General features: G+C 43.3%; 3 protein-coding genes across 8 annotated transcripts; 2 read left to right on the forward strand and 1 right to left on the reverse strand.

Moving 5' to 3' along the window:
• Positions 1-704: 704 nt before the first annotated feature.
• Positions 705-13,724, forward strand: tmem184ba (transmembrane protein 184ba). 5 transcript variants are annotated; one of them, XM_085760983.1, is made up of 10 exons: positions 705-1,029; positions 1,115-1,165; positions 3,160-3,417; positions 4,290-4,455; positions 8,124-8,214; positions 8,402-8,569; positions 8,822-8,991; positions 9,101-9,295; positions 9,494-9,520; positions 10,246-13,724. In XM_085760983.1, the coding sequence occupies exons 3-10, from the start codon at positions 3,184-3,186 to the stop codon at positions 10,473-10,475; spliced, it is 1,281 nt and encodes a 426-aa protein (XP_085617109.1). In that variant the 5' UTR covers positions 705-1,029; positions 1,115-1,165; positions 3,160-3,183; the 3' UTR covers positions 10,476-13,724. The 5 variants fall into 5 exon arrangements, with proteins under 5 accessions (XP_085617109.1, XP_085617108.1, XP_085617110.1 ...); XM_085760982.1 differs by having other exon boundaries at positions 3,184-3,417; XM_085760984.1 differs by lacking the exon at positions 1,115-1,165 and having other exon boundaries at positions 705-1,043; positions 3,184-3,417.
• Positions 13,725-14,810: 1,086 nt separating this feature from the next.
• On the reverse strand, positions 14,811-21,463 carry maff (MAF bZIP transcription factor F). Of its 2 annotated transcripts, none has more exons than XM_085761305.1 (3): positions 21,226-21,463; positions 18,092-18,182; positions 14,811-17,862 (listed from the first exon to the last, which is right to left on the reverse strand). In XM_085761305.1, exons 1-3 carry the CDS (start codon positions 21,312-21,314, stop codon positions 17,419-17,421), a joined length of 624 nt encoding a protein of 207 aa, XP_085617431.1. In that variant the 5' UTR covers positions 21,315-21,463; the 3' UTR covers positions 14,811-17,418. The 2 variants fall into 2 exon arrangements, with proteins under 2 accessions (XP_085617431.1, XP_085617432.1); XM_085761306.1 differs by having other exon boundaries at positions 21,107-21,296.
• A 1,536-nt stretch (positions 21,464-22,999) lies between these two features.
• Positions 23,000-25,148, forward strand: tomm22 (translocase of outer mitochondrial membrane 22 homolog (yeast)). The gene is made up of 4 exons (XM_085761307.1): positions 23,000-23,271; positions 24,159-24,277; positions 24,689-24,806; positions 24,954-25,148. The coding sequence occupies exons 1-4, from the start codon at positions 23,182-23,184 to the stop codon at positions 25,026-25,028; spliced, it is 402 nt and encodes a 133-aa protein (XP_085617433.1). The 5' UTR covers positions 23,000-23,181; the 3' UTR covers positions 25,029-25,148.
• Positions 25,149-25,278: the final 130 nt, after the last annotated feature.

The following is a 25,278-nucleotide window of genomic DNA, read 5'->3' on the forward strand; positions in this document are numbered from 1 at the left end:
TCAAACTTTGCTTACTTGATGTGTGTACTTCAGTTCAATAAAGAAAGATATGTTTTTTTTTAATTCCACCACTATCGCCTGCCATCTAGTTATTCATTACTTTGCAGATTACATTTTTACCAATAAAACACATTTTATACACAGCAGTTAATGTTGTAGGCTACATTGTTACAGATAGCTATAACAATTTAACAGCATATAAAGTAAATTTGATCTGACTCAACAAACAACAACATAAAAATGGGCTTTAGGTTCATATTATTTGTCACTGCACAAGGTGGGTGAATTAAAAGTGAATATTTATTCCAACAAAGTCTACTGGAGTGCTGACATCTAGCCATTACTCTCATTAGTTACACCTGTGCTTTTCCCTCTGACAGGTCACAGTCTGTAATAACTATTTTAAAAAAAACTAAAACTAAACAATAACATAACATATAACAAAGTTTCATTTTTCTGATTACACATTTAGGACAGGAAGTGGTGAACAGATAATTAATCACAGTGTGGAGGCACAGTGCTCCTGTCCCTCTCATCAGCTCCCACACTGCCGCCGGACCAAGAATAGACTCCTTGCACAAGCCCCGCCCCCTGCATGTGGTATCCAGCTGCTGATTGGCTGAGGCGGCTCTTCCCGAGTAGTGGGCGGGGCCAGTCTGATCTGCAGTTAATCCGGCAGGGATTGGTCTGAAGTCAGCGGAGCGGTGGAGGAGCCCGGAGCGGAGAGGAATGACGGAGTTTACTGCTTTAACTTCACAAACACCGACTTTAGACGATGTTAACGGGCACACCGGGCTGCTGAAATGACAGTATAGACGGCGTTTAGCATTAGAAACAAACTTTAGGCGTGAGTTGTGGTGTTTTTTTTTGTTTTGTGGGAGACGCAGAGGTTGACGGGGCGGTCCGCTGAGGGCTCAACATGGATGAAGCAACGGTGCGGTTCTGAGGAGGAATTAGGGCCGTTTCTGGGTTATTTCTGGTCGTGAGTTTGTCGAGCAGGGCTTTTAAAAGCAGCAGCCTACACACCAGGTGAGAAAACACAGGTGAGAACTACTTTACCCTAACTCAGACACTTAATTTACCTGACTAACAGAAGCGTTTATTTCATTTACAGATCCACAAATCGGATTCAAGCGTTAACTGTTGTGGTTGTCTGTAAGCAAAGGTGAGTGTCTTAAAGCTACACGCTCTTTGTGGGGTCACTTGTTTTTATATTGTTGCATATTATTCAAACTTGATGAGTCAGATTTCTCTTGAGCAAGAATTCACAGCCATAAAATATAAAACCAGTGTTATGTAAATAACGACTGAGTACAGACAGAGGTGACAAAGTGGTTTAATGGCTCCCTGCTCAGCAAATCCCACTGTTGTTGTTGTTGCCTCAGAAGGTATGATAATCCAGTGTGGCTGTCAACCATATCATCACTTATGAATTATAAACACCCTCCGTCTGCCCCCCCACCCCTCATCACCCCTTACCATCTGTTGCTCTGTTTTATTACTGACCCCCTGCCTCTCTAGTGGAGCCCCAGTCTGTGTGTGTGTCTGTGTGTGTGTGTGTTTGACCCTTTTTGACTTTCAAATGAAACACACAGATGTCCCTTTGCTCCACCACAGCATCATTTCACTGTCATTGCTATTGTGTCTGTGTGTGGCTGCTGATGCCTTCACTTCTCCTTGTTGACATGTGGATCTGCTGATCCCTGGCAAACCAATACAAATGACCTGCTGCTGTCTTTCTTTCTCTCTCTCTCTCATACACACACACATATTACACACACACATACACACTCAAACAGTCCAGCCATAACTCCTCTCAGTGTCACATATGTACACGTGAAAGCAACCTAATTCATTTAATCAAACCAAATGTAATCACTCGATGGTAATGGTATTAGTGTTGTAAAGAACCTAAATGGCTGGTTGTGTATGTGGGAGTGTGTTATGTCAGCCTTTCATTGTCCGTACCATTTGTTCCCTCTGCTATGTGACTGTCAGTTGCCATGCCGTTGTGGCAGATGAGCCATAATAGGTCAGAACGAAGGGTAAAGTCTCTTGTCGACTTTCTCGATCAGCGCCCGTTTTTAGAGCTCATGCCCACTCCTTTATCACTGTAATCTCTGCTTGCGTTGTGCATTTTGTGCGTTGCGATTGTGTGTGTGTGTGTGTGTTTGCGTGGGCTCCCGCTACACGTCAACAGCATCAAGGTCTCTTTCTCCCCCAAGCTTGTTCTATTCTATCATGACAAATGTCTGTCTGTCAGTGTCCAAGAACAAATGCACCCTGAGAACATGACTGCCATTGTTTTAGACACTGACAAGCTGCTGCTTATTATGTAACATGTCTCCTGGCCACTTCAAGTGCAGTCATCATCATCATCAGCAGCAGCAGCGATGGGTCATGGATATAACAAAACGTATGACGTCTTTTGTTCATCTCCACCTAAACTTGGTCAATTTGAAGGCAGCTGATTATTGTCTGACTCACTGGTCCAACTGGGAAATATGTGTGAATAGCAGAGGTGGGAAACTGCATCCTGAGATGTACATTTATTTAATGCTAAGACAAATTTAAGTCCAGTCTGTTGAGTGGATATAACAGATAACAGTTGAATTTTGACAATATCAGATCATATCGTAGTATTTTCAGTAAATTAAAACTATAGATTAGAGTTAATTTTTACCGTCAACATGTTGTCAGTTAGGATTTAACTGTCCACAAGGAGGAATCACTGAAGCCTCAAAATACCAGAATGCCTTGCAGCTAAATGACATTTCACTTTTTTTTTTTAAACTTGGAAGACAAAGCATGCTCTAAAGCAGAATAGTAAAGGTCAGGATATGTTAGATGGCATTCAGGAACAAGAAAAAAAGAAAAGATTTTCTTATATAAAGTCACATTACACACATTATTGATCACAGTGAAACGTGTCTGTTTGTCCTCTATCTGGCTTCCTATCCCAGATCACACATTGCACTGATAACACAGGGTATGTGATCTATATCAGGTTGATGATTACCAGTGGGTATAAATGTTCATACCTTCTGGATTGTGTCATTGTTTGAAGAGTTTCAGTGGTTACTATATGTACACATACATGCGTACGTACGTGTCCTGTGGAGTGTTTGGTTGATGGGTCGTCTGTTCTGTCCCATAAAGACGTGACGCTTTGGTCACTTCCAGATGCTGAGGCTGTGGAGGCGAGACATGCCGCTCTCAGAGAGGCTGGGGGAAGACTCTCCTCTGGCCGCGGCCCCCGGGCCCCCGCTCACAGCAGCCCCGATGGGCCCCAACATTTCCTGGCTCCCAGAGGCCCCGCGATTGAACTCTGAACCGCCGATTTTCCTCATGACTTCGGCGGCACAGGCTGTGTCGGGCTTCTTTGTCTGGACGGCGCTCATCCTCACATGTCACCAGGTAACGATTTCCAAACAACACGGGCACAGGGAGGGGTATACAGTACATCATCAGATCTGTTAATCTACTTCAACTAAATGAGGTTTATTCACTTAGCTGCAGATACAGTTGATGAGTTTTGAGAGGGAGGTGTTTGCAAAAAGATGTTAGGTGGATACAGCGGGCAGTTGTGTGTGTTGTTTAATGCACAGGTGACATGATCTTGAAAACACACATCTGCTCAGGCCCAGAGAAGGGCAAGGGTTGCTTGGCAACATCCCTCAGCAGGTGTTTGTGATACTGAGCATGAATACACACACAAACACACACACACACCACGTGTGTATGTGCGTATTCAGCACATACACACAAGCTGAAACTTGATCCAGGTGAATGAAAAGCCTGTATGAAATCTGTCGGAACATTTTTGCACATCTGACATCCCAGTGAGGTTGTGTCATGCTGTAACTGTTTAACTGGGTGACATCGACAGTAAAAACATAAATGTTGTGTAACTGTCTTGTGGTTTAAATCTATCTGTATTTACATAATGACAATCCAGTTTTATAATAAGTCCCATTTCTTAGTTTTTAATAGATGTGCTCCAGCCTAACTTAGGGACACTTGTCTCATCTTCCTGCTAAAGCATTTAAGCCCTTTGATACAGACTTACTAGTCCACATATTGTTGTAGACTAGTAAGTCTGTATCAAAGACTGGGGAAGCAGCTTTGATTTCTTCTCCCACAAAGCTGTGGAACATGTCATTTTAAATCTTGCCTGCAAGATACACTTTTTATTCTGACCTTTTGATGATATTGTTGAAATCTCGAACTTATTTCCCACAATTCCCAGTTTACACTTAATTTATGATTTTCTCTTCTGTCTGTTCCAGATCTACATGCACCTACGTTTCTACAGCTCACCCAGGGAGCAGCGCCACATCGTGAGGATCCTCTTCATAGTTCCTATTTATGCCTTCGACTCCTGGCTCAGCCTCCTCTTCTTCACCAATGACCAGTACTACGTGTACTTCAGCACCGTCAGGGACTGTTACGAAGGTACTTGGCAACACTTCTAATTAATCCTGCCGTGGTTAGTAGTTTATATTCCCACACAGCAGCCGTCAGTGCTATAGTCAGGTGTTTCATGACACACTAGGATACATTTAATAGACACATTTAATAGTAGATCAACAGACGTTTTTGATTTAAAATCCACCCCACTGTTGATAACTTTTCCAGTTGAGCTGCGGAAACAAGATGAGATTGGTGACAAGCAGCTTGTCCCGCACTACGTAACAATGATAATTATACAATCCAAACCAACACTGTGTGGGTGGGGCTCCACTCTCTGGTATGATGGTATGCTGCGTGTGACGTCTTTGTAGTCGCTCTGCTACGCATGTCATCAGTTCAGGACCAAGACCAGTTCACAGTTAAATCTGATGTGTTGTTGTTGTTTTTTGACATGGGCCAAATGAAAAAGTCAGATTTGAGCATTAAATCTGAATTGTGCATTAAGTTTTTTTTCAGTGACTGTAGGCTCTGACTTAGAGGCTTAAAAAACATAAGCCCTTGAATAACCTTGGAAAACGTTAAAGGGATAGTTCAACATTTTAGCAAACTGGCCCATTGCCATAATCCCTATAGTTTTAGGAGTAGGTTCATTACCTTTAATTGTCAGTGCAAGCTGTTTTTAGAACGGCGGAGCAGAGCTGCAAGCTGCTCAGAGCTATGCTACGGAGGCTAATGGGATTTCTTGGTTTCCCAAGAAAGAATGTGCAGGTCACAACTTGTCCACAAGAGCGTTTTGAAGTTGTTGGATTGTGAATTTGATGAGTTTGATGAGGGAAACCAAGAAATCCCATTAGCCTCCATAGCATAGCTCTGAGCAGCTCACGGCTCTGCTCTGCCGTTCTAAAAACAGCTTGCACTGACAATTAAAGGTAACGAATCTACTCCTAAAACTATAGGGATTAAGGTAATGGGCCAATTTGCCAAAATGTTGAACTATCCCTTTAATGATTGGTGGCTGTGAATTGTCGATGTGCCGACTGTTGGAGGGGAAGTCTCCCAGGCTCAGCACTGCAGCTTGTTTGTATGTGTCAAGTCAGAGAAGTCGAAGGAGACAATGATCCGACAGCTTCGTACAGCGGATACATGATGTAAACCCGACAACGCTGTCTGACGCTCTGATTGGTGGAGGCTTTAGATGGGCAGCAGGTGGTGAAGGCCTCCACTTCTCGTCCTCTGCTGTCAGCTGTGACGTTCATGAGAGGAGTAGTCGGCTCACTGTGACACTTCACTTGGGTGTCACTTCCTGTACCAGTGAACCGGTGATGTCACATGCTTTCGGATAGGGAGCGCAGATGCTCTATGTATGGCTCTGCTTTTGACAGGAAGCATCGTCAGTATTAGTGGTCGTCACATCACTCCCACAGACAGATGGCTGTCCTCCTCCTCCTCCTCTTTCTTTCTTTTCTTCCTATCTCAGCATCATCCTCCCTCCCTTTACTTGCTTTTCTCACACTTCCACCTTCTTTTCAATTCTTGTCCTCTCTATCTCTTCTTCCTCCTTTACTCCTCCTCTTTACCCTCCCTTTCCCACAACGCTGCTGCTGAGCCCCGCTTAGGTCTTTGCCTCGGCGAGGATGGGCCGACCTGTTGCATGGCAACTGTGCTCGCAAATCTTCCTCATCAACGAGAACGGCTGCATCAGATAATGAGTTTCTCTCAACCAAACTTGCTGCAAAGTTCCTCTTCTCATTGTGTGTCGGCCTACTGTATCACCGTGGCAACGAGCGGTGCTGACTGGGGGTCCTTGGGGAGGAGTGAAGGAGCATCACGGTAAACAGCTGAGACACAGAGCAGATCAACCAGTTCTCATCACTCAGCTCCAGACACTGGCTTTTGTGAACGGGCGTATTATTATCTAAGTCTTGTATGTGTGTGTGTGTGTGGGAGAGGTAAGGTCAGAGGAAAGAGACAGTATAATAACATGACAAGAATCTCTGCTATTCAGCTGAGATCTGCTTTGAGATGTGTGTGATGACACAACACTGCAACAACACACTGAACCTTCCACTCCCACCCACACACACACACACACACAAATCGTGGCACACGCTGAGGATTAATCACATTTTCATGGCCTCACGGTGAACTTGTTCACACCTGCCGCCACACTCAGTTTACGGTACATGCACAGTCAGACATCCTCCTCGTGTGTGTGTTTGTGTGTGAATATTCACACATACGTATAGTGACATATAGCGGTTCCTCGGGGGTTAACAGGATTAACCCGCAGCTTGTGTTTTTATGAGCTCGCTGGTCGTCATCAGCCTCTGACTGAAGCAGCACACAGGGGAGATAATCCACTGGTCACAAGAGACTGTCAGGTGAAAGTCACACAGGGAAAGCTGTGTGTGTGTGTGTGTGTGGAGGCTTGATTCATCCATCATTGTGAAAGTCTGGTGAGGTTTTTATCTAGAAAATGAAGACAGTGATGCCATCAGAGATGACTTTTTATTTCCCCAGTGAGCCATTAATCTCACTGGTCGTCTATGACTTCAGGCTCCACGTGAGCCTGTGCTGCCTGGGATTATTACTGTACTGACCGTAACCTCTAGTGTCTCTGACTACACTGTTCCTCTGACTCAGCTATAAACAAGGACTTAGACTCTGTTGCATACAGTGATAAACAAAAGCTGCAGGGTTGGTCCATTTTATTCAAGTTTAGTTTCTAACAACAAGCAACAAGTAGAAGGCATTCTCAGCTTTTCTCAGGTTATCTGCTGTTTACATTTCTATGTTCATGAATCTGCCACTAGTGAAGTCTTGCTTTCCCCCAGGTCTGTTCATGCCACTACATCAGCCAGACACATGCACTGATTTTGTTTTCAGATAGATAATATGCTGTAGCTTCATCACTGTTCGACTCCTCTCAGATTGTCACATGGTTTCTTATGTTGTGGTTTGATTAGCGCTGTGTTTACGCTGGAAGAACTGATTTGATACAGGATGCTGTGGTTTTGTTGGTAAACGTTAGGAATACAAAAAAAGCGGGGGGGGGGGGGCAATTTTCCAGTCTGAGCTATAGTTAGCACAGTTTGACCAAAAATGCACAAATAACATGTGATTATGCAATATGCAAAGTTTCAGACGTGTGACAGGAAGTGATGTGTTTTGTGTGGGGGTCTGTGTGGGCGAGTTTTTAGTTTGACGTATTTAGACCATTTTGTGTTGCCAAGTCCAACTTTATTATGTCATACACAACAAATAGTAAAGTGACAATAAATAGGCTGAAGTGTAGATTAAGCTAATTTATGCCACAGTTTTCAAGATCAAAGCAATAATGCAGTGAACAGGCTCAACTTAATGTGGCTTAGCCATGAAGGAGAAAGTAACAGTCGGTTCCTCACAGTAAATAGTTTGACATGTCACTGCAGCAAAATCACAGGTGTGACGACTGTTGGGATTTCATTCAGCTGATTCATCTCAGTGTAATAAGTGGATATGATCAGCTATTGATAAAACAAAACTGATGTACATTTCACTGCTGCTTCTTCGTTTTCATTTCAAATAACTACAAAGTTCCAAACTTGTCCGTCATGTACGCTCTGTTTCACATGTCAGTACTAGAACATGTTGAGGGGCTGTTGAGAACTGCCATGGTTATTAGAGATGATGGTGCCAACCCTCTCTGTCTTTTTTGTTTCCCCCACCAGCATTTGTGATTTACAACTTCCTGAGTCTGTGCTATGAATACCTCGGAGGGGAGAGCGCCATCATGGCCGAGATCCGGGGGAAACCCATCGAGTAAGTCTCAGATGTCTCATGATTGGATTTTTTGAAAGCCCTTTTTGCCAATAAGTGTTTGCAGCCAAGCGTGGGAAAAAGGATAACCAGCAGAGGTTTTTCTTTGCAGCGTTCGCCGCTCCGACAACGTTATCTCACCCCACAGATATTTAGAAACAAATCATGTTATTGTCATTGCCTCCATCAGGTCCAGCTGCATGTACGGTACCTGCTGCCTGAGGGGAAAAGCCTACTCCATCGGCTTCCTGCGCTTCTGCAAACAGGCCACTCTGCAGTTCTGCGTGGTCAAACCGCTCATGGCCGTCATCACCGTCATCCTGCAGGCCTACGGCAAATACAAAGATGGAGACTTCAAGTAAGTAGCGCAACCAGGAAGACGGTTTATCACCATAGGCTCCTCCTTGCCACCAGATTTAGACCTGAGGATTACTCATTTTAATTTTTAGATGAATTGAATAACCGGGACCGATCTCCTCCTCCCTTGATTGTTCCAGTTTAAATCTCTGTTGAAAGGAAGGCTTTGATTCTGACCTGTGACAGTGGATAATTAGAGCAAAACATCATTCAACAGCGCTAACATCCTTCTCTCTGGTTTCTCTTCCCACAGCGTTGCCAGTGGTTACTTGTACGTAACCATCATCTACAACATCTCCGTCAGCTTGTCTCTGTACGCCCTGTTCCTCTTCTACTTCGCCACGCGGGAGCTGCTCAGCCCTTACAGCCCCATGCTCAAGTTCTTCATGGTCAAGTCGGTCATCTTCCTCTCCTTCTGGCAGGGTAGGGAGGTCGCTGTGGGAACAGTGTCCATGTGTCATGCGGAGCCGTAATGGCGTCTTTTTATCTGCATTAAGCTTTATCTTGTCTGTCTTGTCTGTTTGACGTTCAGGCATGCTGCTGGCCATCCTGGAGAAGTGCGGGGCCATCCCTAAGATAGACTCCCTCGAGGTGTCTTTGGGCGAGGGCACGGTTGCCGCCGGTTACCAGGACTTTATCATTTGCATTGAGATGTTTTTTGCGGCGCTGGCTCTGCGACACGCCTTCACGTACAGAGTCTACATGGACAAGAGTCTGGATTCACAAGGTGAGAAGACAGAGGGTAAAATGTGATGTGAAAAAAGCTTGTGTAGATTTTCTGCCTCATTTGTTCCCCCAATTTTTCTTTTTCTTTCTTCTTTCATTTTTCTTGTCCTCCATACCGCTCACATTTTCTTGACACCAAATGGGTCATGTCTCTTCCTGTCTTCCTCTCTCTCTGTTCTCTTTCTGCTGCACCATAAAGGACCCGTTCCTACGTACGGAGAGTTTGGTAGGTCACACATGATGATGTTTCCTTCTCAAATCCCCATTTCTGTTCACACTGTTCTCCTTTTTTATTTACGGATTTAAATGTGATTTGGTGTTTTTTTACCTTTCACTGTGACCATTTTCTTTCGCTCCCACAAAACTGTTTCCTTTCCATCATTCCCACCCGTTCTTACTCTTTTCATGTTGGGTCCTGACTTCCATCCCTCTCCATCACTGTGAACCTTTTTTCCCCCTCTCTGTTCCCTCTCTCTAAATCACATCCTCTGTCCCGGCACAATTCCTGCTCTTCCCCTCACTTCTCTTTCACCCATTCTCTCCTTTTGTCTCGTGGTGAACACCCTCTAAATCACCGACACCCCATCCCTCTCTTCTCTCCATGTGCCGTCTGTTCTTTTCCTCTCTCCAGCCTCTTCTCCCACTAAATCACTCCTCCTCCCATTCCTCTTTTTTATTCTCTCCTCTGTTCTCATCCTTGCTTCCTCATTCCCACTTTCTTCCCCTCTCTCTTCATTCCACCATAAATCCACCATCCTTTTAATGTCTTCCCCTTTTTTCAATTTTTTCTTTTAACCCACTACTTCCCCCTAGCCTTTCTTCTAAATACCAATACTGCACATCGTTTTTCCTTTTCATACTATCCTTTTCTCCTCTCTCTCTCTCTCCACACTTTCTTCTTTCACTTTCTCTCCTGGCCTCTAACTCTCTGGTCATGTCTGCCTCCCGCAGGCCGCTGTGCCCCGATGAAGAGCATCTCCAGCAGCCTGAAGGAGACCATGAACCCGGGCGACATGGTCCAGGACGCCATCCACAACTTCTCCCCGGCCTACCAGCAGTACACCCAGCAGTCCACACTGGAGCAGGGCGCGCCGCCGCCCGTCTCCCGCACCCACAGTACCGTCAGCGCCCGCGGCGACACAGAGAAGACCCTCCTCCTCAGCTCCGATGACGAATTCTAAAGGAGGAAAGTGGCACAAACAGGCGCTCGTGGCACCGCAGCTGAATCCTGTTCAGACTGATACTTTAATGGCGGATGGTACTTCACCTTCCTGTGCAGCTGCTCCTCTCAAACGCCTGATTGATTGTAGAGTCGTGTGTTTGTTTTACCTGTTTTTGAAACTGCTCATGAATGCGAGGACCTTCTTGCGTAAACATTTCTGCACCCACACCTCCCCAACGCTCTGAGCTGATTTGTGTTAAAACCACAAGCCAGAAAATAAACAGGGTTGTGTCGTTTTTGGAAAGTTTGTGAGTCACACTTGTACATACTGAATCATACTTGACTTATGAACAAACGTTTTCTGGCTTATAGGAGTTTAATTTCACATTTTAGCTCAGTCTCGCTTCTCAGTGGTAACGTCGAGTCCCTGTTGTTTTCAGATGGTCACTGACTTGTTTATCAGTTCCCCCAGTCACAGAAATCCATAAAAAAAAGTTTAATTAGATTTTTACCATGACTGGAAGTGGAAAATATAATTTAAGTTTCATAAAAGCTTTGAACTTTTAATTTTATGAACTTAAAAAGAATATGTAGATGTATAAAAATGGACAAATGAGTCGGCCTGACTGCAGTTATCTCAATGTGCTTCACACACTGAGGCTGTTTTGGTACTTATGTGGTGCAAAGCTGCAGAAACTATATGTCTAGATTAATTAATGTGAATGCTGGTGTGTTGTGGGATTTTTAAAGGGACGACCTTCACTGCAGCGAGGGGCTGGACTCAGAGGGAAGCCAAGTCCAAAACACGAGTCATATGGATCAATGTTAATTATATTGGCGGAACATATAAGAGCAAGGCAGAGCAGATTATAGATTATACAGTGCGTCTGCTCCAGCGGGCAGCAGGAGTGAAGGGCAGCAGCAGAAGTGATCAGGATTACACTGGTGTAATTGGGGCGTCATTTGAATGGCTGGGATTAAAGCTGGAGCCGGTTCGCTCAGACAGTCAGACCTCTGCAGGCCACAATGTAGGTTAACACGGCAGAGGAGGAATATAGGTTAAAGCTAACTTTAGATGCTCCTTCTCCATAGAGGAGCTCCATCACAGCAGTGAACTATTTCCTCTGTCAGTGTAGATGCATGTTTCCAGATGTTACAGGCTTTTTTTGACATTTAAAGTCAAACTGAAAGTTTTGATTTGTGTGGGTTAATGTAAAGGTGTAAAAACTGTGATTTTCCATGTTTCAAAAAGGAATGAACTCACCATTGTGTTTGTCTGACAGTGTTCACCTGATGTAGCTCCGCCTACTCGACCAGCCTCGGGCTACAACTCGATTGTGTTACGAGTTGACCATTGTTAATTGCTAATGATCAGATCCAACCAACTCCAAACAACTAGCAGACCAGTTAGAGGTGACACCAGGGTTACTATGGAACATAAAACACACTATACAAGTGGTAATAACATCCATATACAGATACTGGACCAGTCAAATAACCAGCAGGAGCCATCATGGTGATGCAGATGTCAGAACAAACACAGATGAGGTGCTGCTTTCTCAGCAAAAAGTGTATTTTAATTTCAGTTTGAGTTTAATTTTGTCTAAGCTGTTTAATTTTAAGGTCAATTTTTTTTTTTACAATTCCAGCCATCTGACACCTGTCGCTCCTGATTGAATCACCAACATCTGTCCAAATCAAGTCCTTTGTTCGGCGACTTAACGTTTCAGTATTTTAAGTTTTAGCTTGAAAAGGACTCGAGTCTTCATCTTAACTACACGTTTGCACATTTACACAGCTCCTACTGTGGGATGGGGAACATTTGAAAAGCACGAACTGCGAATTAGCACAACATTTCATCTAATAGATTTACAGTATGTCAGACGTGGTCAATATGTGCAGTTAAAAAAAAATAACATGAGTTTGCAAGCTTGACATTGTCGCATTTCTTTGTCTTGGACGCTGCTTTTTCTGTTTCTTTGATGTAATCTCACCGCAGTCAGAGCGGGTTATTTTTTACTCATAATTGGAGTTCTTGAGTCATCAGAATGAGTCATGCTGAGTCTGCCAACGTGTTTACTGTAACTACTTTCACTGTGCTGCAGTAGCTCTGTGTGGACACCAGGGGGCCTGAACACACTGACACACTGTTATCTGCCAGCTGTCAGACAGTTATCACACACTTGAGGCTTGGTGTATAAGTAACGGAAAAAAGGCTTTGTCTGAAGGCCTGTCTTTTTGTGTGTGTGTGTGTGTGTGTGTGTGTTTTCAGTAAAAAAATAGGAGCAATCCCAGGCCCCAGACAGTGGTCATGTTTTCTTTTTTTACGTCTACTTCTGCTTGACATAATATTAGTTTTAAATAAGGATGCCACGTCTGTGCACAGAAGCCACCGTCTATTTTTAGACATTGCTGAGTGCAGTCTGGGTAGTTGTGTTTCTACATTTTAACATGGATACAAACTGGATTTATTTTTTTAATTTTATTTTTTTAAAACCACAACTGAGCTTCAGCCACAAAACCCGAGTCAGTTCAGCATTGTTGTGTTGCTCACAGTTTCCTGTCTTTGTAACTGCATTTTCACGTTTGGAATCATGAATGAACATTTCAGACACTGGAAACCCAGTGCTGATAGTTTGTGGGTTGAAGCATTGAACTTAATAGATACAGATCTCCAGTGCATCTATTATTGTGCTTCTATACATTTGAATAGACAGTTTCCTTTGCACTTTCTTATCAGGGTGGAAATAATGATGATGAAACCCAAACTGATGCAAGTCGTCTTCTTTTTCTTTTCTTTTTTTGCTCCCACAGGCAGAGTTCTTTGCCTGCTGCTGATGTTACAACAATTCACTCTTAAAAAGCAAAACTACACCCTGTGTCAGTTCTGCTGCACTTTGAAATGCCATAATTCACTTTTCAGCTAAGATGCTCTCATGCACTCTTCACTCTCTTCTCTCTGCATCTTTGTCATCTGTTGATGTGAGACGTTCGTGCACACGAGTATCGCTGAGAAAACGCCGTAATTATTGTCGTAAATACAGTTTGGGGGAGGAATAGTAGATGTATGTTGAAATAGTCACACATGCTGTAAAACACTTGACAAAGACCTAGTTTTGTATTTTTACTTTATAACTTTTTTTTTATTTTATTTCACCAACTCTTGGTCTCTAGTTCTTTGTATATTTTAAAGCTGCTCATGATGCTACTGTTTCATGTCTAATGGAAACATATTGGAAGAAATAATAAAGATATGTAGTCTGTTATTTACATGTGATTTTGTCGTTATTATAGTAATAATTAATTTGTGTCTCATTCCAATACATGGAGATGAACAGTCACGTGTGCTGCTTGTTGTCCTCATGCTGCCTTTAAGGGGAACTCCACCAATTTTACACTTAAGCATTTACAACACAGAAAACAGCTGCATGATTTCCTCTTTGGTTCTTCAAATAAGATTTACAATGGTCACGAAACATGGGCAGGGAAGGTCCAGTGGAGTTTTGGAGTTGCATTGTGGGAAATGTAGGCTGCTAGGTTAAGCGAGGATATCTTGGCCTATGCTGTTTGTTTTTAACAATGTCTCTGTTGCAACTTTTTGACCACATTGCTGAAGTGGTAATGTAGGCCACCACCAGTTACCTACCCTACTATACACTCCTTTTAGTTTTCTTAGTTTTACACTTGGATGCACTCTTATATTTTTACGTTGGAGAATTAACATCTGTTCATATCACTGGTATTTGTAAAACATGCATATCTCAAAATTAAAACCACATTTCCCATAAGCTCTCTGCTTTCTGCCACAGTAGACTATGTGAACTTAATTATTTCCTCATCTGCCATTATGAAAGAGCAGCACACTGGGGAGGCAACAGGCCTACAGTACTGTATGTTGTGCCAGAAGCCAATATATCAATATCTTAATGTCATAAGACTAAATAAAAGCTCTCAACAAAACACAGTGAGCTGGTAGCCAAGGTAATATGTTGCCGAGAGGATTTTGGAGACCACTAATGTTGTTGGTGCTGTGCCTGACAAATTGAAAGATTAAAACTGTATTTAGCTGAAACAAAGCTGAACTCTTGACTCACAGACACGAGTCAGCAAATTCTGCCTCTATAAGAATTAGATATTTTGCTATCAGTAGATGTTGTATGTTATCAGCAGCCTTTTTCTCACTTTGTGTCATCTTTGGTCACAAACGGCACCATTTATACTTTAACCTTGAGTTTATCTCATGATCTGGAGCGATAACTTGTGCAACACATCCTGCAGATCCACTTCCTTTTTGTAGCACACGCGCGCGCGCATGCGCTCTCCCACTCTGGTCTGACAATCACAAAACGCACCATTTTATGTACAATATGTACAACATTTATTATAATTAATATTTAAAATAGACAATGTACTTAAATTTTCACAATAGAAAAAATACAAGTAATAAATACAAAGACCATTTTTGTTTTGCAAGTATTACAAAACATCCAGCACAATTTTGACAGATGTGAGACGTTAAAATATTGAGAATAAATGCTTTGCCACACTGATATTCATATAGCTAAATATATGCCTTATATCTTAAGGAGTTATTTGTCAACACAGTCTAATGTGTTACAATACCTGCTTATAAATGATATTGCTAGCACTATTCAGTGGCCTAGACTCCATGAGATCCAGGCCTGGTTGAGCCGACACACTCAAACAGGCCTGAGACCGATGGAGCTTTTCAAGTGAATACAACACCGCCTTTTCCCACCTTCCTTCCCAGTCCGCCTGCCCTACTTTCTTTCTCCATCTTCCTCTCAACCAGCTCCACCCTCTTCTTCTTCTCCCTCCTCATCTCCATCTTAGCCTCCACATTTTTTTCCCATTCATGTTTTCCTATAACACCCTGCATTTCTTTCCCCCAGCCAATTCAGAAGTGACCTTAAAGTTTTTTTTTCTCACGCATATAACATACGAACCATCGTAGAAAAATAATATCCCTCCAAGAATCCACTATGATAAGCCGGTACAAACATAGCAAAAAACACACACACAGAAAAAATCATCATACAGCAATATGGCCATTGGCTTTGAGCATATCTCTACATAGCTAATAATTAACATTTTGTAAAGTAATAATAGTTGCCACACAACACAATTAGACATGAGAATATCCCAGACTAGTCATAAGTAAGTACTTCTGAAAACAGATAGAACATCACAGCACTCGTTAGCTTGTCTTTTCATAATATCTACCTTTAAATACAAATAAAATATAGAATATATCTCTGATAAATGTCACTCAACATTTTCGTCTCTCAACGGCACATACAAACATAACAAATAAGAAACACAAACAAAAAAAAACGGGAATGTATGCAGAGGATTTTGCATCGATTTTCAGCGTAATTCCTACCAGATGCGACTCCGCTTTGACACGTTTTTGGCAAAATGACCAACATCTGTTGTTGGGAGTCCACCAGATATGAGAAAAAAAAAAAAAGGAAGCCACAGCAGACTGTAGCGAAGTTACTGCACAGTAGGGATTGTGAAATGAGTGATGTGGGATTATGGTTCAGAAAAAAGTAGGAGAATCAAGGAGGAATCATAACGAAAGGAGGAAATGTGCGGTCATGAACGGGGCGAGAAGGAGAGATTACAGTCTGGTTTTTTTTCACCCTTTATCCTCTGACATTTGCATTCTTGTAGCTCCTACAGACACCGAAGGCACTGCGTTAATGTGGGAAATGTGAACATAAGCAGTTTCTCATCACATGAAGAGTGAAGGGGGGGAAAACCGGTGAAGGGGGAGGAGGAGGAGTGACTGGTGAATCCCAAAACTGAGAAATATGAATGAAAGAGCAGTTTTCAAAAAGGAAACTCATGATTCATGAATACAGTGTTTCTCAACAGTGTGACGAGCCTTGCCTCCAAAATCCTCGTGACCCAAAGCAGAACGAGTGCTGTGTTTTATTTTCAAGAAAACAAAAGGAAGCTCAGGATCAGACAGAAACTCTCCTTTAACCCCCAAAATGTCAATATATTAGTCTCCCATCATCCCCCGCCCCCCCCACATGGATATCAAGTGACACCAAGCTTGAGAAACTCTGCATTAATGACTTAAGTGATTCATACTTTGGGATACTTTGTAGCAGAAACATACAACCACAGGCTGGTTAGAGGACACGGTTGTAACTTCAGACTACAGCTTGTACCGGGGAATGCAGGCGACACGTTCTATATGTCAGGCCCCGCACCCCCCTCCATCTTTTTTTTTTTTTTGCTGTTGGTCAGGTGCCATAAACTGCAGCGGAGGAGGAGAAGCCCTGGTGTTTCGGTGGCACGATCTGGATTGGTTTGCGCGGTGGAGAGATGTACAGTAACTGTGGTTTGGGTTGGTCTGGCTTCAGTCAGAGTCCAGTTAGTCAACGTCTACACCCAGTGCGGTTGGGGAAATGAGTGCGAGGGTTTTCTTTTTTTTTTTTGTGCATGTGTGTGTTTGTGTGTGTAAGTGTGTGTGTGCATCAGTGCTCAGCGCCTCGTTCACATTACACCTGTAGCGTTGTTCTGAACTTTGAGGATTCTCTAAACAAACACACTTCAGTCGTTTTCAGTCGACCGAGCTGCAGCGTTATATATAAAAATAGCATCAAGTAGAGGACACCTCCACTAGTCCTAAGATGATTTTTCAACTGTTCCTGGCTCTTACTTTGGAAAACTAAGCGTAAGCTGTTGTGTGTCCGGTGACATTACACAGTTCTCCGTGTCACACAGGACCAAATGACTCGTGCATATCATAATGTGAATGAGGCGTGAAGCAAACAAAACGTTTAGTATTTTCCTACTAATTCTTCCACTCGTCTTCCTGTTCTCCAGCACGTGTGTGTATGGTATGTGTGAGTGTGTGTGTGTGTTTGCATTGCAGGTTGTGCGTCCCCCTCCCCCCCCTAGTCTGGTTCCAGCAGCTCCTCCTCCTAGGATGGCTCCTGTTCTCTCTGTGGCTGAGGCTGTGGCGGGCTCTTGACGATGGTGATGACTGAGGCGGTGTTGAGGCGGGGGGCCGTGGCCAGCAGGTTGCCTCCTCCGGCTTCCAGCCCCCGGGCGAATCTCTGCAGGGCGGCCAGGCGCGCGCCCAGCCCCTCCAGCTCTTTCCTCATGCCGGCGTTCTCTGCGCCTAGCCGATCCACCTCCCTCTGCAGCTCCATCTTCTGCTGCTCCAGGGCCTCGCGCTGGGAGACCCGTTTGACCCGGCAGCTGGCGGCGTATCCCCGGTTCTTCAAGGTGCGCCGGCGCTGCTTCAGCTTCTGGATCTCGTCGCGCGACAGGCCGCGCAGGTGGAGGTTCAGCTCCCGGACCGAGAGGGACATGAGCTCGCTGTCCGAGAGGAAGGGCACGTTCTCGCCGCATTCCTGCTTCACCTGAAGATAAGAGTGAGGAGGGAGAGGAGAGAGAGGTTGGATGAAAAGATGGAAGGAGGAGGAGTTAAAAGAAAAACGTCAACAAATGACATTGAGGAACAACTGAACTGCAGAGTTAAACCTCTCTTTAACATTGCCTTTTTTGCTCTTAAAAATAGCCTGAGGCTACAAACATGACTCACTCTTCTTGAAATAATAAAACTGAGTTTTATTTCTGGCTGTGTGTTACCTTCAGGGCTTTGCTGTTTCTTTCTGTCGCCATGATCCAACTGTCTTCAATTTTTCCCCCCCAAGCACCAGTCAACACAGATACAAACACTCTGGAAAAACAGAAACAGGACACACATACACAAAAAAAGGTACATTAATACATGTGACTCGGGACATCATGCTGTTTTTTGGTTCATATCTGGCCTGACATTTACCATCCGCTCACAAGACAGCCAGTCATGCACGATAAAGAAAAGGAGAACCCGCAGATCGTTCATGCTTCTCCAAATGCGCTCTCTCATTAAACTCTGCGGCCAGATATGAAAGGAAGAGGAGGTTTTGAAAGCAACATGCCTTTTTCTCTTAGCTGGAATAGTGAGGAGGAAGTTATCATGTGTCTGCTCTTTGGTTGCTCAAAGCAGGTGTCCTAACCAATCCCCTCAATACTTCCTCTTGTCAACCTAATACCAACGGTTCAAAGCATTCATTGTGAAAAAGTCTAACTAAGGGCAGGCAGCTATTTCCTTTCTCTGTTAAACTTTAAAAAGGGGGGTTGTATACATTTCATCGTTTTGAGGTGATGTGCTTCAAAACAAAAAAAGGATAATGGGCTTAAGTTAATTGCCATTACTGTTGATTTCTAACTTTATGTTAAAAGCTGGTAAGCACACAGTGACTGGCAGAGGTTACACACTCTCAGATTGCCTCTACCAGTAACAAGCTGTGTTTGTCTGAGTCTGTGCTGCCTTCACACTACTGTATTTGGAAATTTTCTCCCATTCTTCTCAGTGAGCAGTTCACAAAGACGGCATGGGGACTTCCTGTACTCCTCTTAAGGTCAGTTCACAAATGCTGTTGTGTGGGATTAAAGTCCAACTTGAATGGTTTTTCCCCCCTTCACTTCTTGGTTGATTTGGCTGAAGAATTCAGATCACTGTCATGTTGATAAAAATAAATTTAAAAAAAAAACGACTCTGTACTTCAACCTGAGGCTGTTTCTGCTCCATTCATTTCACCTCCACCCTGAACAGACTTCACAGCACACAGGAAAAGCCCCTCAGCAAAAAAGATGTGACGCTATACACACTGTGCCGGCTGCAGAGCTAAGACAGCTCCTCATATCAATATTCAATTAAGACCAAACTAGCTTAACCTCGACGTCGCCAAACCACAGGGTGTTTTCCCACACAGAGAGTGAATGTGTTCACTTTCATATTCACAGCGCAACACTGGATTTTCTTTTCTGTGTGTGCTTTCAATGTGTCACACAAGATGCCAGAATAGTAAAAGTGTAAAAAAAAAAAACACATTTGTAAAAAAAAAAAAAAAAATTAACTAGTCTGCATCATACCACATGCACACTGTGACAGAATACGAGCCTGTGGTTGCTGTTGAGCTTTTGGCAGCTTGTTGTGTGATGATCTAAGCCTTCACACTGTCATTTCTCTTAGAGAAACACACTGATATAGACACCGTCATGCGACAGCTACATTTTTACCACTTCTTGATTACAGGTTTTTGCTATATATTTAAGATCTTTCACATCTTCTTCTCAGGCCTCTTTACTCCTGTAAATCTTTCAACAGCATGGCTTTTGAAGATGGAGGCATGCAGTTTGTTTTCAAACCCATGTGTGAAAGTTCAATGTTGTTGTTGTTGTTGTTGTTGTTGTTGTAATCTTAGATCTTAAGAAACCTTTTTCTTCTAATATACTGGATTGCAACACATTTATGACGCCCAATTATAAAAGGTTATTACACGTGTACTCATTAGGTAACAGTTTTAACTGTTAGCATGAGTTGGTGTGTCATAAGGAAGGTCTGCTTTTATAACCTTTTGTTTATTGCCTCAAAAACAGTAAAACCTGGGGGATATGAAAGCATGTGTAGACACAGTAACCTACATCTGGAGTGGCCATAAAGACAAGATTTGATTTGTTCTGCTGAGGCCAGCAATACTTCAGATAACAAACTGTACTCCCAGGAAACTGCACCATGCAGACAAGGGAGTCATTTAACCTACTAAGTCATATTTCCTCTAATAGGTGCTTCATATTTTGAAAGGGGGTCAACTCCAGTTACAGTTAGCTACACCACAAACCTACACTCAACTCCAACTGAACTCCATGACAGTAAAACGAGCCCTAACTACACATTAGGCCTACAACTCGTTTACAGTAGGTGTTGCTCCATTTACGGACTCCAAGGGCGGTTGTTATAATAGTCTATAGTTTGCTAGCCATAAATTTCTTTTCCCGAAACGCGTGGGAAGTGGAGGTGGCAGTGGCAGTGGCCGTGGTGTCGGTGGAGCAGCCGGCGGACTCTGGCTGTGGAGCCATGAGACCGCCGTTTCGTTAAGTCAGGGTGATTCAGCAATAACCGTCTGCTCTGCTCCGCTACAAGGCTGCCGGTGTGTCCAGACCCGGAAAACCAGCCGTGACCACGTCTTTCTGTTTCTGTCCAAACAACAACAGGATATCCACGTTTGGACTTTCCTATTAATATCCCTTTAGAGGACATAGTAGTTTTTAAGTAAAGTGGGACGCAACAAGTGAACGTAGCACTGCCAAACGCAGGCTACTACCAGAGTTTATCAAGTTAAAACAGCCCAGTATCGATCCTATGTGACATCTAATGACTAAATAACAACAATACCCAACACACCACTGCTGGAAACTGTATATATTCGTCCAACTCCATCCAGAAACCACCCTTGTCCTTATAGGGAGAGGAGCTGGCCAGCTCGGGGGAAAGGCGCTGCTGCTATAGTAAACAGCCATCACGAGTGCCCTCGACATCCATTTTAGTAGGACTTTAAATAATCAATTTAAATTGTTTTAAACCATACGGTTAAACGAGGAAGTGTGAACAACACCCGAGTGTCAAATGCGACGGATATGGAGGCTTAAATGTGGAAAGCGGGGGCCAAATAATCCGCAACATCTCAGACATGCTAGTAATGTTAACTGTTAGCACCTAGCATCAACGGTTTCTGGTGAGCTAAGGGAGATTAAAACAAACAGCTGCCTGCTCACTTGTCCTTGGTTGGTTGGCCAGTCCCCGGCGGATACCAGTGCTTTAGCCTTCGGCGGTGCCAAGCGAAGTCCAGCTAAATGTCTGAACTACATTATTTTGAAACAAAAAGATCATTTACCTGCTGGGTCGAAGCGACTCTGGCGACAAAATGTCAGTCCGCCTTTTCCCGGAATTACTCCGCTGCTCTCTGAGGTTGGATTCTTTCATTCATAAAAAACACAAGCGACAATGACGTCAGGTCTAAAGAATGAGGGCGGAGCAAACCCCGCCCCCGCGGCGTACTCCGGGAGGATGTAAACAAGGAATCCCTGCATCCCAGAATTTTTCCATGACAGACCCCTTCACGGTTCCCAGCAACAACAACTTCTTCGGAAAAAAGAAAACACCGAGGGAGGTTTCTGAGCCACCCTGCACTGACACCAGTGAGCATTTGGAGCCTTGTGGTGGTGGAAGCTGATAGATCCAGCACAATCCCAAAATACCAACAAATAACTAAAGCTGAAAGTGTCACATTCCACACAGAGACACATACCCAAACCCATAGTTTAGGCACCATGTCATAGACTGTAAAAAGGAAATTTATAGAGCTGCTGTACCAGAGACAGCAACATGGAATCTGACCATTATGTTTTATTTTTGTTGTTTTTTTATACAGTAGCCTACCCTATCTAAGTTAAAAATGTAAAGCTTAAAAGCAATTGTTCATTAAAAAAAAAAACCTTAATTTTAAGCCTACATAAACTAAATGACCACAATATATTTTTACCTTATCTACAGTTGCAACTTGCAATCTTACAGATGCTTTCGCTTTGAACAACAGTATATATTCATTAAGTGCCTTGGGTGGCTGGTAAACCACATTTGATTGAACTTGACATTAACCCATAGGGGAAAATATGAATATTTCGGAAGGGTCACATTTCTTGGCTGTCACCCAGCTCCATTTAGTGGTGAAACAGTGGAAACGTTTGTCATCTCAAGCGCTCCAAAAATAGAATATACTGTATTAAAATATAGGTGAGAGGTTAGACCTTTCTGTCACTATGCTTTTGTGCTTTATCACTGTTCTGACAACTGTAAAAGTATTCAACTGCTTTATTAATGTACAAGGCAAGCAATGTTTTGGTTTTCTACCAGTCCCGCATTGTGATTATGTATTATTGGTCCAGAAATGTTATTTTAATATTCTTACATGCGCAAGTGTTTTACCAATACTCCCACATTGTTATGATTAACCAATGCTCCGTACAAATTTTGGAAATCCTGCAGTTGGCTCTGGATTTTAAATGAGATGTAGGTATTTTATACTTCCTTGGCTCTGAGAAGAGAACAGCACTGTTTACTGTTTATTTATAAGGCCTTTCTTCACAAACTACCTGTTTATTTAACAAACTTGCTTACTTTTAAGTTATTCACTTACTCCACTCGGCTCATAATCCCTTGGCTCTTAATATCCCAAATGTTAAGACTCAGGTAGGAAAAATTGCCTTTGAGTATTTTGCACCATTCAGATGGATTAATCTTTGTCACAGCTCCAGCTGGATGCCTTGATTCCCTTTAATCGCTTCAAACTATTATCATGGACTCTGAGTGTACATGTACTTTTAAAAATTGTAGTTTTTTGTATTACTGCTTTATGTTTACACCTTGCATGTATATTGTATTGATAAATTGTTTGTAATCAGGACGTCATTGGAAAAGAGAACTTGCTCTCTGTTGACCCTCCCTGAATAAATAAAGGTAAAAGAAATAAAGAAAAGAAAGGAAAAGAAAGATGTTCAGCCTTATAGACTGCTATCGGTCAATCCCTCCTACAGGGGGCGCATGTTATTTTCTGCAGAGGTCTAGACTGACCCCTGGCCCCGCTGACGTCATCCGACCTGACGAGCTTCACGTTTTCTGCCTGTGACCTCAGACTGTCGGCAGACGGATGCACGTCTCTTAGCATTAGCTTCATTGAAAGCCGGCTGGAAGTGTTCAGAAACGACACTAAACTAAACCGACCGTGGCACATTTCTAGCGACCTGTTCGCCCCCACGCAGCAGCTGATCCAGCCCCACGGAGAGCACGAGACATGGCCACGATCGAGGAGCTGTCCCCCGCCGCGGGCCCGGTGTCCACCCGGCCCCCCGAGGACGAGATTGACGACGATGAAGATGAAGATGTAAGTATCTACACACATTCAAGGGCACTTGGCAGATATGAATGAAAACACACTCAGATATAAAGTCAGAGTGTTTGTACTTTGTCCTCTTCTTGAGTAGCACGGATAGTTAGCACGGCTGCACCAGGGCTAATTAGCCGGCTACCTGAAACTGTCTTCTAGCTTTGGAGTAACCCGGTAAAACGTGGTCTGTGCTGCAAGTAGATGTTACAGTTATAAATATGTATCTAACTTTGTATCAATCGATTCTGTGTTATTGCCTTAGATCAGGGGTCTTCAACGTTGTTCAGGCCAGGGACCCTCAAACTGATGGGAGAGATGGAGCAGGGACCCCCATAACTGTGTTTTATATTGAACTAGGCCTAGTGACATGTATAAACATACCTTGTTATTGTGCATTCACTGCTAAGCTATTGAAATAATACACGTGTTCATGTGTCAAACACACAGGTGCAGTGAGTAGGGGGCTGTGCCACTGCCATTTATAAACAGACCCTGTTCACTGATACCAATGTCTGTCAATTGCATGATAATCATGCAGACAAGCTATTCCAATTGAGGCTTTTATTTGTATCATACATGTTGAAACGAAAAAGTATTTTAAAAAATTGTCTAATCAACCAAAAATTTTGCGACCCCCTGCAGTACCCTGTTGAAGACCTCTGCCTCAGATAATAGGTCTTCTATAGCGAGAGAATCTCCAATGTGTGTGTTAATACAAGTCAAACCAATCTTTAGCAAACCAGGCTGGGCAGACTTTATTTACCAAGTTGATCAATTAATGTGGTTTTATTTGTTCTTATTCATGATTAGAATGACTTGATTTCCTCCTCGCGGTGTTTTAGAAGTAACGTTTTGTGTCTGTTGTTTGTGTCTGTGTCCCTCAGCTGGATGAGACACTGGCTGAGAGGTTGTGGGGCCTGACAGAGATGTTTCCTGATACAGTACGATCAGCTGCAGAGGTTTCTGCACAGTGCTCCGTCTCATTGATCAAGAAGTTTTACAGGTAGGTCTCATTATCAGTTGATGTAGGCTCTCCAACTACTGTGTGTGATCAAGAGATTAACTTCAAATCCCTCGATTTAATCTCCGTAACAGACACCTTTGCGTTCTTGAGTCTTGTTCACTACCTGGTTACACATTGCTTTTTACTTTGCATAATGGTAACCTGGGTCAGTCATGTAAATTGAGAGCGCCCCTGCAGTGCATTAGTAGAGTGTGTCAAGGCTGACCTCGACATCCCAGGGTCTTTACTGCATGTTATCCTCTCTCTGCCCTGCTTTTCCTGTCTGCATACACTGTAAAAAAAAAAAAAAGTTATTAATCGCAGAAATGATATTTAAAAAAGAAAGAAACTGGACTACTCATTCAAACTAGTGAGTCACACATCTTAACGCAGGTTGTTGTTTTGTTTTAGTTTTTCTCGCTCTGCGCTCTGGGTTGGTACTACCTCCTTCATGATCCTGGTGCTGCCTGTGGTGTTTGAGACAGAAAGGCTACAGCTGGAGCAGCAGCAGCTACAGCAGCAGAGACAAGTGAGTGTTTATGTGAATGTGTGTAAAGCAAAGACTGATAGAAACCAAGGATGGTACTCCAGGAGAATTGTCATTCACCTGCAGTGAATCGCAAATTGTAACTTGTACTGAAAAATGCCCTGATCATATCGCCTCTTTCCCTTCTAGATCTTATTGGGACCCAACACTGGAATGTCTGGTGGGATGCCGGGCATGATGCCTCCAGCACCTGGCAAGATGTGAGGGACAGGAGGGGCCAACATGAGCCTGAGATCTGCTGACGGCGATACAGCAGGGTCGCTCACAAGGAGAGACAGAGAGACCACCGGGAAGAAGAAAGAACTGCAGTAATTCTAAAATAAACAAGGCTGTGTACGAACGACGCAAAATTAGGCTCAATCCAAACACTGGGTGGGCTGATGCGATCAGAGGAGGAGGATGTGAAGCGCGTCTACAACTTCTCTCTCACTGTCTCTCCTTACTCCAACATCAT

Source organism: Trachurus japonicus, chromosome 19 (assembly GCF_045865225.1).
Source record: "Trachurus japonicus isolate A0001 chromosome 19, Traja_1.0".
In the NCBI taxonomy this organism is placed as follows: domain Eukaryota; kingdom Metazoa; phylum Chordata; class Actinopteri; order Carangiformes; family Carangidae; genus Trachurus; species Trachurus japonicus.

Coding starts and splice junctions, on each gene's coding strand:
- tomm22 (XM_085761307.1), top strand. CDS start 23,182: ATGGCCACGATCGAGGAGCTGTCCCCCGCCGCGGGCCCGGTGTCCACC. Junction 23,272..24,158: donor ACGACGATGAAGATGAAGAT/GTAAGTATCTAC, acceptor TGTGTCCCTCAG/CTGGATGAGACACTGGCTGA. Junction 24,807..24,953: donor AGCTACAGCAGCAGAGACAA/GTGAGTGTTTAT, acceptor TTTCCCTTCTAG/ATCTTATTGGGACCCAACAC.
- maff (XM_085761305.1), bottom strand. CDS start 21,314: ATGAAAGAATCCAACCTCAGAGAGCAGCGGAGTAATTCCGGGAAAAGG. Junction 18,183..21,225: donor GAGTCGCTTCGACCCAGCAG/GTAAATGATCTT, acceptor CTGTTTTTCCAG/AGTGTTTGTATCTGTGTTGA. Junction 17,863..18,091: donor GAAACAGCAAAGCCCTGAAG/GTAACACACAGC, acceptor TCTTATCTTCAG/GTGAAGCAGGAATGCGGCGA.
- tmem184ba (XM_085760984.1), top strand. CDS start 3,184: ATGCTGAGGCTGTGGAGGCGAGACATGCCGCTCTCAGAGAGGCTGGGG. Junction 3,418..4,289: donor TCATCCTCACATGTCACCAG/GTAACGATTTCC, acceptor TGTCTGTTCCAG/ATCTACATGCACCTACGTTT. Junction 9,521..10,245: donor TCCTACGTACGGAGAGTTTG/GTAGGTCACACA, acceptor TGCCTCCCGCAG/GCCGCTGTGCCCCGATGAAG.